The following is a 13,251-nucleotide window of genomic DNA, read 5'->3' as shown; positions in this document are numbered from 1 at the left end:
CTGAGTGCTGCTCCAATCGTTTATTGCTTTCTTACTGCTGCGTTCGAAATGCTTCTCTCAGTGCATCTCTTGCGCGAAGGCTTCGTGAAAATTATTACCCAGACATGGAGCGGTGGCGCAGAAAATGAGCGAAATAACGTTGACGCAAGTATTCATAGAAAAGCATGCTTCACTGCTAATTGACCCTTTATGTGGTGAAACAAAAATTGAAAAAAATTGAAGTAATCATAATTGAGTTTGCGTGTAAACCTATATAGTAGATGCATTCGACCACTGTTACATGATGTGTCGGCTTCATTTCAGTGCTCACATCAAATTTAAACATACCGTAGAGCAGCCAACAATGACTACCATCGACTCTATTAACACCGCTGTAAACTAATGGCACCGCCTCTGATAACGTTATTTTACTTCACAGTGTACATCAAATTGGCAAACTACAAAGAAGGAAATGATATCACTACCACAGCAGCCACAATGACTAGGGGAAATGTTTGTCTACTGCTAGGCGAAAAACTGGGCAGCTGCGCGGTAATGTTGCAAACCTGTGATAACAGCGGAGGTGGCAGCGTTGCCTTCTCCTTTCCCTCCGCCTCACCCTCACTTACACTTCTCAGCCCTTGCTTGACAATGCCATGAAATACTATGCTTGTTTTTTTTCTGTGTCCCGTTTGTGTTCCTTCCTTTGTATGTCTTTTTTCATAATTGTATTTTTGTCTCTTTCTCTATTTTTTTTATCTCCCTCTCTGATTATCTCACCCATTAGAGTTATTGCAACCCACGCCAAACAGATTGGGCCCGCGCGTCCTGGGAGCCAAGTAGAAGATAAAAAAGAGGACGAAGAGATCACGTGTTCCTTATTGATGATGATATTTTCCTGGTGTCACCACGTGGCATAACGACAATCATAACTGCACCGCTGTTGTAAGGAACATGGGGTTAAAAATGAACGGTAAATAGGAGGGTTCAAATATAAAAAGGTGGCACATCTTAGTAAGCAAAGTAAAGTGATGACCACAGAAAAAAAAAGGTGACGGTAAGAATGAAAAATTACAGCATATTGACGGAGTGAATGATGATGATGAATGGGGCGAAGCGTCCATCAGTTCATCCGCGCTTCCATTCGGGCGTCCGTACTTCTGTCTGTGTGGCCGTCCGTGCGTCCATGCATCTATCCACCCATCCGTCCACCCGTGCGTTCATTCGTGCATTCGTCTGTCCATCCATCCGTGCGTCCATCCATCCATAAATCTGACCGTGTGACAAACAGACAAACACACAGACGACAGACGGACGCTGCCAGCGGATTATTCACAGTTCGCCGATAGAACCCTGGGAAGTTTCGCCACATTTATCATCATTCACTCCGTGGATATGCGGTGAGGTGGTTAATACATACATGCATACATACAGGTGATGACCGACCCACGCTTTAAGCAGCTTCGCCCCTGAAAACGTGTCAGCGCACGTCGAACAAAATGCAAGAAAATAATTCAACAGCGAAATGTATACTGTTAACGCTTGACCAAAGAACTCGACGCAAGACACGTAACACCGTGATGCTCACAAAACAAACGTAACCTAAGTCACATTTTTCTGTAGAATTTCAGCGCATGTTCCATCGCGAGGGTGCAGGGTGGGAACGTGATAATACACACACACACACACACACACACACACACACACACACACACACACACACACACACACACATATATATATATATATATATATATATATATATATATATATATATATATATATATATATATATAGCGTACAAAAAGGTCGTTCGTACCATTCGTTAATAACAACTTGTTCTGGTAAATTTATTCTACAGAAGGGTAACTATGGGTAAAGGCTGCAATGTGTTGGTTGGGCTTCCATTCGCAGCACAATGTTGTAAGTTCATCTATAAAGATAATCAACAATATAGTAGAAAAAACGAAGTCATCGCTGCACATCTTCAGTTGGTAGAACACAGCAAAAGATAATGCGCAGACTCGACTCGTGCGAGCGCTGAGTGCTGAGAGCTGAGCTTTTTCTAGTGTTTTGTCATCAACTCTCCATTTGTTTTCACGAAGGCTTTATCACAATCATCCATCATTACTAATAACCCAGCACAAGTTAATGCCCCACTTAACAGTGAACAAAACAATAACGCTGAATATGCATTGCCTTCAATGTCGTCCGTAGCGTGCTTGCTACATGAGCTCGATACACAAGAATCGAGTCCACTCTCGTCTTCCTCTCATCATCTTCATCCATACATGGCACGAATGGCATTTGCCCAAAGCCATGTCATGTCACCCACACAAGACATCGAAGGAGTCTAGGGAGATAAGGCGGCTGAGAAAGAGGGAGGTGACATCTTTGCCAGAGCCTAAGAGACTCGCACACACGTACAATGCCAAGTAGACCCGAACACCACCATCTTGTATCGGGCAGGTCGCGTCACACCGGGTGCCAAGCCAAGCACAGTGCCAACACAGGGGGGCAGCAGCGAAATGCCCTGTAGCAATACCGTGCGGTACCGGAGACCCGGAAGAAGCCGATTCCCTGAAGGAGTGCGTTAATGCCTCCGCGGTTCAAGCAGACGAGTACCGTTGCTGCTCCATTCTTTGTCCCCCGGATCCTGTCCCTTTCACGCCACCATCACTTGGTCCTTATTCCCTTCATCCCTATTCTCGGTTCTCTTCTTTGTTTTTGTTGCGCCTGCTCCGATGTGCTCGGTGGAGCGAGTAAGCACGTCGACCAGGCGTAACAGGCCACCGCGCCGAAAGAAAAACAGAGCCGAGGTTGTAGAATGGCGACGACGCCCTCGCATAAAGAGGAGACTAACAAACATAAAGAAGATGAAAGAAACAAACAAAGCCAATAATGAAGCGTACATGTCCGAGATTTCGGATGCATTAGGCTTCAATCTCCTCCTGGCTGACCCGCACTCTCGTGTATTCCTCCCCCTGGTGGCTGTTTTTCGAACTTTTGTCATCGAAATCGCCGGAACACAAGTTTTTTAAAAAATAAATGTTTAAGAAAAAAAACTAGGGACGCAATGAACTCGCTTTAGAAAAGTTAAGAGACGGTGGAGAGAGTACAAATGATTTTCGATTCGAAGGACTAAAATCAACGAGAAAGGGTGAATAAAATGGATAGAGCAAGGGGCCTGAACGAAAAAAAAAACAAAAAGAGCGCCACGTGTGTTCCTTCTAGCGGAAAAGCGAAATACTGGCCAAAACTTATTCTCGTAGGCCGACTTTTTAATATCTTAAAGCATGTTTGGCTGGGTTTGGCAAGAATTACGCATACGATATCATTAAAGTTTGATGTTTTTACCTTGTCGGTGTTCTTAAACAAGGCCGGCGTCTGCAACGACTGAGATGTTGGTGAGCTTTTCCGCTTGCTGGGCTTTATATTTGGCTAATGTGGCCTCCTTTTGCCCTGATGTTTCAGCAGGCCTCCTTTTGTGGCCTCCTTTTGCCCTGATGTTTGCTTGAGATTTTTCCACAGCTTGCGGTGTAGCGGTATCTACTCGACGATGGCATTCAGGTTGTCACTTCCACTGAAGCACACGTACGGATGGCCCAGCAAGCGCGCCACCCATCGCGAGGCTGAACGACGAAGCGCCGCCGAAGCAGCCGTTATACGCCTTCTCGCGTGGTACCACAGCGGCAAGGCTCAAAGATAAGACAGCCATAACGCCTCTACGCAGTGGTTCACGTTGCATGACGTCACGCCTGCCTCACTTATGCTCTGCGGGCTCACAGTCACTGCGACCGTCTCCAATTAATAATCACCACCTTTCTATATTCAGTTCAGTGTGTGCCTATGTGAAGCGAAAACTTATCTAAATTATTAGATGCGAAGAAGCGCTTTCAGTAGCCTGTGTAACGCTGTCCCGTACATCCGTACGAACCCTCTCACCACAGGTGTTCTAGCAGTGCCAAGTAGGTCAACTATCAGCTGTGCGTTGACGTCACTCTCTTCCTTATGCGCAACAGCTGCCCGCCTCTCCACCCACTCGCAACACACTTCTCTCTGGCTTCTCCCTCTCCACCATGCGCAACGCTGGACCACGCGTCAAGTGAAAACACTCTTTAGGCTCGTTTATCTGCGATGAAACTTACACGAAACCCAACCCGCCTCCTCTAGCTTTGCGTTTCGAACAAACGTTTATTCGAGTAAGTGCTACACCTAATTTCCCTTGAAACCGTTCTTCCAGAACTCGCGTCGACGCCCGAATTAACACGGTCAATGCCGTGCGCACCACTGCTGCTTCTTATCTCATCAGGGTTGCCTTCTGGGAGAGGGTCCATAATTATATTGAAGTAGAAATCACTTGCGACTTTTGCCTGCGCATTCAAGCTTCTTTTAGCTTCTTTGTTCAGTTTTGTCGAAGCCGTAGTCAACCACTGAATTTTCTTTTTGTAGTTTCGTCTATGTTATATCCGTAAGCTGAACACACGCCCTGCTTCACAAGTGGTAGTTTTGAAATGACGCATGCTAGTGATGTGATAAAGAAACGTCCAATTGTTCGCAAATAGCGCGACTTTATTCTGAGACCATAACTTTATTCTGAGACCATAACCACTTTGCCAACAAAGTCAAAACTGTGTCACATTCACCCCCTCTGTCACATTCACCCTCACCCACGCTTGTGAGCCTTCTAGTGGCTCACCCTTTCTTGTGAGTCTCAACACAATCGCTCGTTCTCAGCGCATCTATTATTGGTGCACCCTTCCCACTGAGCCTGGACACTCCCGCTCTGAGCGCACATCTTATTGTTTCATCATTTCCACAAAGCCTCGTCTTCATTCATCTTGGCACGGCGCAGCCCTTCCTCTTTTATAGAGTCCTACTCTCGCTACGCTGCAAAATCCCGTGACCAGAGCTATGCCTACGGACGAGGAAGCCTCGGCTAAAGACTGCTTCGCTGTGAAAAACAAAAAAGCAAAAAACTCAGAGTCCCTATGCACTTACTGCAGACTACCAGTAGCCACAATGTAAAAGCCAGTTGCTCTCTTGACGTTCGCTTGCTGTCTGGCAATTTGCCGGGCATTTCAATTTAGCCACCAGATGACACTGCGGACAAGGGGAAGGAAAACTTGCCTGGTACGCTGTCGAATGAAGGGAGATGAAGTGAGTATTTGAGTAGTGAGATAATGTTAACCGCCTCTGTAGTCTGTAGCAGTTCGTTGTTCTTTTTGTACTTTTAAATTGAACAAGAAAATTATTGAATTATCTGTCATAGCCATTTCTTCATTACAGATACCTAATCCCACTCTCTTGTTAAATAAAGTAAATATTTAAAACGCACACACACACTCATTTACACAACCCTGCAGCTGGCGAGGCTGAAGTTCTTCATTTTAACATTGCTTCCACACAAGCACAACGCACAGTTTCGATATCGCTCTCTCAGTACTGATCACAAATGTTAGTGCCTTCAAAATAACGTTGAAGCTTTTCTAATGCTTTTCGAAATATTCCTGATGGCCATGAGCTCAGTGTTCTCGCTAATAAAAGAGTAAGCGGAGCTCCCGTTGGAGTCATGGTTTACGAAAGTGGATAAGCCTCATCTGTTGCTCTGTTGTGTCATTGTTTTCGTCAGCAGAACATTCACAGCTGAAGCAGCCTTGGTGCCTGGTTCGTCGGCAAACCCCGCCTATCTAAGGAATTTCCCGATGATTGAGTGCCATGCTTCTTTCTCTACAGCACCGATCAAGCTGCTGTAAATTTTCGCATAAGACGTGTGTCTCGGTTAACCGGGTCTCGCAGACGTTGGGAAGGAAGTTCTTGATTACTCAACGCTTGAAGTACAACACTGCAGCCTAGTCTGGCCTCCAAGCGGATGATTGATCGATGTTAGGTTTATAAAAGAAGTCGCCCACACCCACCCGCCTCGGTTTTCTCCAACTTACAGTGTGCGACATGGAGTAGTTTCAACCATGCTAATGCTTCACTGCTTCCTGCTTCGAAGAGGCGCTTCCTGATGACGTGATCACCCACTATGAGTCGGCCAGCACCTAGTATTCGTTGCATATTGCGCATACAGTTCCTCTTACGCGTACGTTTCTTCAAGTAAAGCCAACGAGGTTTTCAATGATTATTAACGACAAAAAAACGACTCCGCTCTTGTTTAGTAATATTTTCTCTCAGCCAGCTGTTCATTAAACCTACAGCCAAAGTCCTCTGGTGTCAGTTATAATATTTGATGCAAATAACGTAGAAGTGATTCTACGGAATTCTGTCAGCGCTGCGATAACGCGCCCAGCATTTCGAAGTGCTAGTTTTGCATAAAAACAATTTTTGAGAAAATTATCCGCGTTGTGGAAAACACGAGAACGCGCCAACCGTCTGCACTCGCTAGATTAATATCTTACATGCGGGGCATTCCTAACACCACAGTATTCAATCTGCGAACACGTGCGCTTGTTACGTATTTTTGATTACATTCATGCAAGACAGCCGATGTTCAGAATACAGATAATGCCGAAGAAATATTTTGAACATTTTAGAGGCGAAGTACCTTAAGTTATCGGTGTGTCGGCGGGCATCGTTCTCTGTTGCCGTCTCTTTGCTTGTGCGCAAGAGAGGGCACCACCTCAGCACTCGTCATGTGGCGAACAGAGGGAACGCTTTTTGTGATGAACGCTGAACTAACAGCTCGAAATGAACGAGAACGCGCCCTCACCCGCGAGAGACAACATCGACGCAGGCAGCGTCTTCTAGTGAGTTTCTTCATTGAAAAAAAATCCCAGAATATCCGCGGAGTGATTGATAATGAGTAGGGCGAAGCATCTGTCAGTCCGTCCGTGCTCCCATTCATCCGTGCGTCCGTCTCTACGTGGGTCTGTGAGTTGGTCCGTCCATCCGAGCATCTGTCTCTCTGTCAATACGTTTGCGCGTACGTTGTCTGCTTGTCTGTCTCTTCGTCCATGCGTCCGTTCGTCTATCTAGTGAACGCTCCAAGTACCACCATCTCGCATCTTTCCATCATATCTTCATCACATACAAGTACCATCACCCAGCGAGCATTCGAAACACTAAACGAGAGGTGGCTACCTACAGCTACGACGACGACGACTCCTACTACTACTACTAGATACGTCGGGAACGCACGACCCAATGATCGCAGCACAGTCCCCAATAGCATTTTAGGAAACTCTATGGGGGTCATACACCCATGGAAAATCCGTCATGCTAGCCAATATTAGATCCTATAAGTTCCTAAGTAGGATGCCTCGTCCAAGTTTTGGCACAGCTCTGGAGCGGAGGGGTCAGTTGTCAGTTCTTGCTGTTTCATAACGGCACTTTGCGGTACACCGTAGAAAATGTGGATAATTTTGCGGTGAATTTTATACGAAGCAACCAAGTAGGAGTTTCAATGCCATTTTGAAGGTGTTTCAATGCCGTCAACAATCTCGAATAGCAAACGCAGTTCTAAAGATTTTTCTACGTCGTTTTTCCGATGCAGTGTAAAGAAGGCGGGGCATTGAGAAGGAGCAACAGTGCACGCTTTGACTGTCCTGTTCTGCTTGTTCTTTCCATGTTCGTACGGAGTGCATGCGTACGGTTTCGTTGCATTTATAAACAGCACTTTATAATCACAGCCACGTGTATATAAGCAGGCCTAAGACGACCAACATTTATGCGTGGCTCTGTTACTGCAAATACCAACGACCAGTGGAGCTGGGTGAAGCGCACTAAATTATCAAACATTAGTCTGTCTCGATTAGACACAGGAAGCGCGACCTTTGTGTGACCATCATCACGTTCCAAGTGTGCGAAATGCTTGCCAAGCAAACTGACATTAAAAACCGTGATTGTAGGTTCATCTTCTTACCCCTTGCCAAATGCATCGTGATATCTATCTGTAATCGTGTCAGGTGGTTGTTCTTTTAACCGTGGAAACGCAGCACACAAAGTCTTGTGTGCATTAGCCTTCGCCTGGTAGCCGAGCCACCGCTCTCGAAGGAAAGAAAGAGGCGGCGACCGCCGACTTACCTTCCGTGTTGACGGTGGAGATGTAGGTCCAGTTGTACATGAGCAGCGTGTCGACCATCATCTGCGACTGGTACTGGTCGGAAGGCACCACGCGCAGGAAGTACTTGAAGAATTGCTTGTTGCTCAGCTGCCGCGACGTGGCAGAGTAGCCGATCTGCGGGATGTTGAACAGCTGCAGCAGGTTCTGCACCTGCTCGCCCATCAGGATGAGGAGGAAAGAAGAAGACAAAATTGTCAATACGCAACTACTTTGTTGATTGGCTGCTTTTTTTTCTTGTTTGATGTTTTTGTTTTTTTTACAATGCTCATTTATTAGTTTGCTCTTGTATGGCATAAAAGTTGCGAGAATCACGAACAGGTACGCAATCCACTTACTATTATTTTTTTTCAGAAACGATGTCACGACACACTGATGCATTCATTTGAATGATATAGCATGTAGCTTAGGCACAAGTCTACTTACATTATGAATACACTTAGACCAAGCGCAATCAAGACGGATACTGTCGAGCAACAGAACCACGCAGTCTTGATCTTTCTCATTAGAGCGGCCGCACTACAACAGCTCTTCCATTTCAAACTGACGTATGCCAGCCGGTGGGGTTATGGGATGGATGCTGCTGTTCTTGATGACCCACATACAAATGATATTCCAAATGAATATCTGTAAAATATGGTTCCCAGAGAAGCTGACAAAAGCAGGCAAAAGGGATTCATGTTTTATTGCGTTCTTATAAAAGACGCTGATCTTGAGGAGATGCGGTACCGTGCAACAGTGACGTCTGGTAACAAAGTAAGTGAAAAATAAGCAAGAACAGAAGTGCAAGCAATGCTGAAAGGGCGGCATTAGCATAAGTTCTTGTCGCCACCTGTGTGCTGCCGCAGTGAGCAAAGGTTGCAGGCACGCTGATAAACGTATCGCGATGTAGCGGGAAAAGCCGTCGTAAACATCCGTGAGTCTCTTTTTATATAACAGGCGTGCCTCTGATGCACGCTCGATGCACTCTAACGCAGCGCCTCCAGAACACTATTCACTGATTTTGTTGCGCAAAACATAAAAAAAAAACGTTTTGTTCACTCTATCGTCTTCCGACGACATTTTCAGTGTAACCTGCAGATACGGGGCCAATGTTTTCGCTAGATAAGTTGTAGAGATGAAAAAGCCGAGGTGGGTAAGTGAAGCAACCTTATTAGGTCCACAATAGGCACGAGTTGACTCGACGTCACCTGGCTAGGCCCACTCAAGAACGGTCAGGTTAAATCTGCGCACCCTCACGCCGACCTTCTGGAAGGCCAGGATATGAGAGATCAGGCCCTGCGCCCTATAGAGCTTGTTTATTTCTTCGGTGGGAAGGGGGACTGGGAAAGGCGCTGGACATGCTCGAAGTAACCACCACACTGATGACAACCCGGGCTTGGGAACCATTCGGGGTATATTGGTGGTATAAAAACTCAAACTCTCCGCAGCAAGCCCATTAAAGCAGGAACGGGAGAACGTTCACGATTTCAGACTCACCTGTATGGTGACGGCCGACGAGCCAGGTCCTATGACGCCCACTAGGTTTTTGACGCGCCTCGCGGGGCCCTTGGGACAGACAGCGGGCAATTCGGTGACGTTCGCTCCGCCGCCGCCGCTCGTCTCCTGGGCGCTGATTGCGTCCCGGATGAACTCGATGCTCTGTTCCGAGGCCGTGGGCGAATACCAGCACGAGTCGCGGATCTCGATGCCCAACGTCACGTTGGGAAGCAGGGTGTCACTGCGGTTGATGTCGTCGATGGTGTGCAGAGAGGCTTCCACGCGCTGGATGCCGTAGTGCTCGCGGACCTGCGCCCACGATAGGTAGGGTGAGTCTATAGGTCGGTAATGTAGCCTACAAACGTGACTTCACAATTAAATTACATGCACTAGCACATCACCGTCACATCACGAGCTTATTATTATATCGTAGTTTCTATAACAGTTCCCTTCGCCAAGCACATCAAATTCTACCTCCTATGCGCATTTAACTGCGCACATGCCACTCTTTTAACGTTTCTCGTGTAATTGCACGAACTGTTACTTGCTCATCATCATTTTCTCCCGCACAGCCAAAGACTGAAACGGCCTTCCCCACCACATCACTTCCATCACCACCTCCCCCGCCTTCATGAAAGGAAGGACAAGATTCATTCGTGGAGAAATTTTGTGATTTTTGTTTAGATAACCATTCCTTAGTAACACGCCTCTGGGATCTTTAATGTGAATAACTGAAATGAAATAAAAGAAGGTAAATTAAAGTGTTACATAAGGTAATTTAAGGAAATGTAATTAGGCTCTATACCTGCAGTGAGGGACAACATAAAACTGCGAGAAAAGGAAGAGAAATAACAGAAGGTAAATTAAAGTGTAGCATAAGGTAATTTAAAGAAATGTAAATAGGCTCTATACCTGCAGTGAGGGACAACATCAAACTGCGAAAGGAGGAGGAAAAAGATGGAGTTCAGCCAGTTCTCAGACCAGCTGGCAACCCTGTGCTGGGGAAGGGGTGAGGGGAATGAACGATCATAGACGAAAGAAGTTACATGAAGACATGAAGAAAAGAAAAAAAACAGAATCGACGTACGTACAACGATAAAGGAAAGTAGTTTTGATAAAGTTGTGTTTCACCAAGAAAAACAAGTCTTTAACATTCCGCTTCGTTCACACATACAATACACCTTGTAAGAGATAGGACGTCTGCATGAAACAGATACGATAGTGACACAGGCAGGATTGAAGTCTAATAATACAAGTATACCATACCAAGAATGACCCGAGTGTGGAATCAAGCACCACGTCGGGCGAAATAGACACGCAAACGGAATTTGATTGCATACAAGTACAAGCAGTTCAGGTGAGCAGAAATGCGTCGGGTTACAAAAATTACTTCAATGGCACGTACAGACAAGAGAGCACGGGTACGATGTAACTTGTGGCACAGCAACATGGTACTTGCGTTTGCGTACTCGATATCAAGCGCTTTTACCTAAAAAGATAGTGTGTTTTACTTGGGAGATGCATCTCTGCGGTGTTGATTTGAGGATCGAAGCGGGATATTTGTGCCAAGTTTTGCACGACGTCCACACGTCAGCATTAGGCGAAGAAAATACTTCAGCTGAATGCAGCAAAGCTTTATTTGTAAGTATGTCTAGTATTTTATAAACAGAAGAAAACATCGGTCGGATTTCAGGGCGAGTTCACGAGTTTCATGGCTGAATTTCGCACTCAAGTGCTAGGCTGCTTCCCAGTTAAGGAGACCCCGAATAGTGTTCAAAGCAGCCATGGGTCGACTTAAGGTTTTGTAACGAGGTGCTTTTATTCCTCACCGCAGGCGTTCATGTTTTATTATACATAGCAGCCCAGCGTCACTAGTGGTCTCCACTCTTGCCAGAACAGACGCGGAGCGGAGAGAGCACTCTATCGCAGAGCCATCTAGGAGGCTAAGCGCCTTTATTATGCAAAGCAACGCAGTGCCGCTAGCAGTCTCCACTCATACCAGAGCACGCGCTGGAGTGGAGCGAAGGATAAAGCGATGGATGTATCCAGCTGTGCCCTTAAGATCGGGCGATAGCTCACGCCACCTAGTCATAAAGCGAGTGCTCTACCGCGTAGCCATCTAATGGGCGCTCCGAGTACTAGCGTCACTACGACGGCGGACAAAGGACAAGCCCCAATCATAGGCTGCTTCACTTCGCGTTTGCAACATGCCGCATCTTATCGTAGTTTCCCCGCTGCCTTTTTTGATTTACGCTGCCTGTGCGATTACTGCGTCTGAAGCTAATTGCGGAGGCCACGGTCTAGTGATCTTTTTTTTTTAACATCGTAGTCACGCATGTCATCATATTCACAGTATAAAAAAAAAGCTCCTAGCATAACACCGCCAGGCATACCTTATAGTATAGCTAGACATGCTAAAGGGAATGGAGGATGAGGAATGTTGTGAGGGTGAGAAAAAGAAAATGGAGATAACAGTGTTAAGGATATCATAGCGACGTATAGTATAACGTAAAAACGCGTCATATACCTGAAATGGATTATGATGAGTGGGTGAAGCAGTGGGATAATCTGGTGTTGCCGTAAATCACCCATGCCACAATTATGGATATAAATGGTGCCAAGTGGAGTACAGCTATATACAATGTTTATTAGTCAAAAGCAGTATGTTGTGTTGAATTGCGAATTTAATTTGACGTATTACAGCTTTGTGGAATTGGACTTAGCCATCACTCCAATAAAATAATTCTCCCTCTCGCATCAACTGCACAAGCCCATCCTTGTTCGTGATCATCTTCGCCATCACTGTCATCGTCATGGCGTATAGTGAGTACCTTGCATGTGTTGTGCCGTGATGGTAGAAAGAAAATGTGTGGTCTGGAACGCGTTTGTTCTTTATCTGCATGAGCATCATCGTCAATGTTATCTTCAGCGGCGGCTACGGCGCAACGCCAACGACGACTCCAACGGACAACCATCGACCCTAAGAAGAGAAATCAAGGGGATGATTTGGAAAATATGGAGGGGAATGGTCAACATAGCATTTTATAGTCTTGCCCCAGTAGTGTATCAAGGTGAGAGAAAGGTTAATAAAGTTATTGAAGATGGAAAGGAGGAGGAGAAGGCCAGCAGCTCCACAGCTTCATCGTTCTTCGCACCACCAGCGCGTAGCTACCCCAACTGTTTCAATCGGAAGCACAGCCATACGGATCATCCGCAGTAAGAGATGAACCGGTAGGCGTACCTCTCCACAGGTGCGCGTCTGCGCGTTCTTGGCGTCCGGTGACTGGTGCACGGGAAAGAGGGCGCCGATGATGAAGTCTCCCGGGATGCTGCCGGTCTGCCGCTGGGCGCTGGGCGGCACGGCGGCGAAGGCACCGTGCTGCTCGGCCGCCATCTCCAGGAGCAGAAGCAGCACGCAGACCCGCAGCAACCTCCTGCGAAAGCCAATTGCAAACAAACTGAAGCATTCTGCCACCTATGGGTGCCAGCAATGTGGCGGCATATAGTACATAGCGATTCGCGCTTTAAGGCACTATTCCTTAAACACGTGGATTAAGACATAGTGTTCTAAAGACATTCGGTTACAGACAGGCGTCTTTAACCGCACGTAAGACAGGTAATCGATGACACCAACGCACTACGTCATTATATCTAGCTCTCTTATACACACGCTCACTTTAATACACAATAATGAACGATTCAGCTAAAAGTGTTACGAAGGCTGTATT

At 46.3% G+C, this 13,251-nt stretch overlaps 1 protein-coding gene across 1 annotated transcript in view; it reads right to left on the bottom strand.

Moving 5' to 3' along the window:
* LOC142786651 (metabotropic glutamate receptor 5-like) overlaps positions 1-13,251 on the bottom strand; it is a 155,360-nt gene that overhangs the window by 117,027 nt on the left and 25,082 nt on the right. The window contains exons 5-7 of the mRNA XM_075884282.1: positions 12,765-12,957; positions 9,524-9,832; positions 8,008-8,197 (exon numbers count right to left, since the gene is read on the bottom strand). Of these exons, the coding sequence (XP_075740397.1) occupies positions 8,008-8,197; positions 9,524-9,832; positions 12,765-12,957 (692 nt within the window). The remainder of the gene's footprint in view (positions 1-8,007; positions 8,198-9,523; positions 9,833-12,764; positions 12,958-13,251) is intronic.

Source organism: Rhipicephalus microplus, unplaced genomic scaffold (genome assembly GCF_043290135.1).
Source record: "Rhipicephalus microplus isolate Deutch F79 unplaced genomic scaffold, USDA_Rmic scaffold_27, whole genome shotgun sequence".
In the NCBI taxonomy this organism is placed as follows: domain Eukaryota; kingdom Metazoa; phylum Arthropoda; class Arachnida; order Ixodida; family Ixodidae; genus Rhipicephalus; species Rhipicephalus microplus.
The sequence above is the reverse complement of the archived record's forward strand: the minus strand, read 5'-3'. Positions and strand labels throughout refer to the sequence as shown.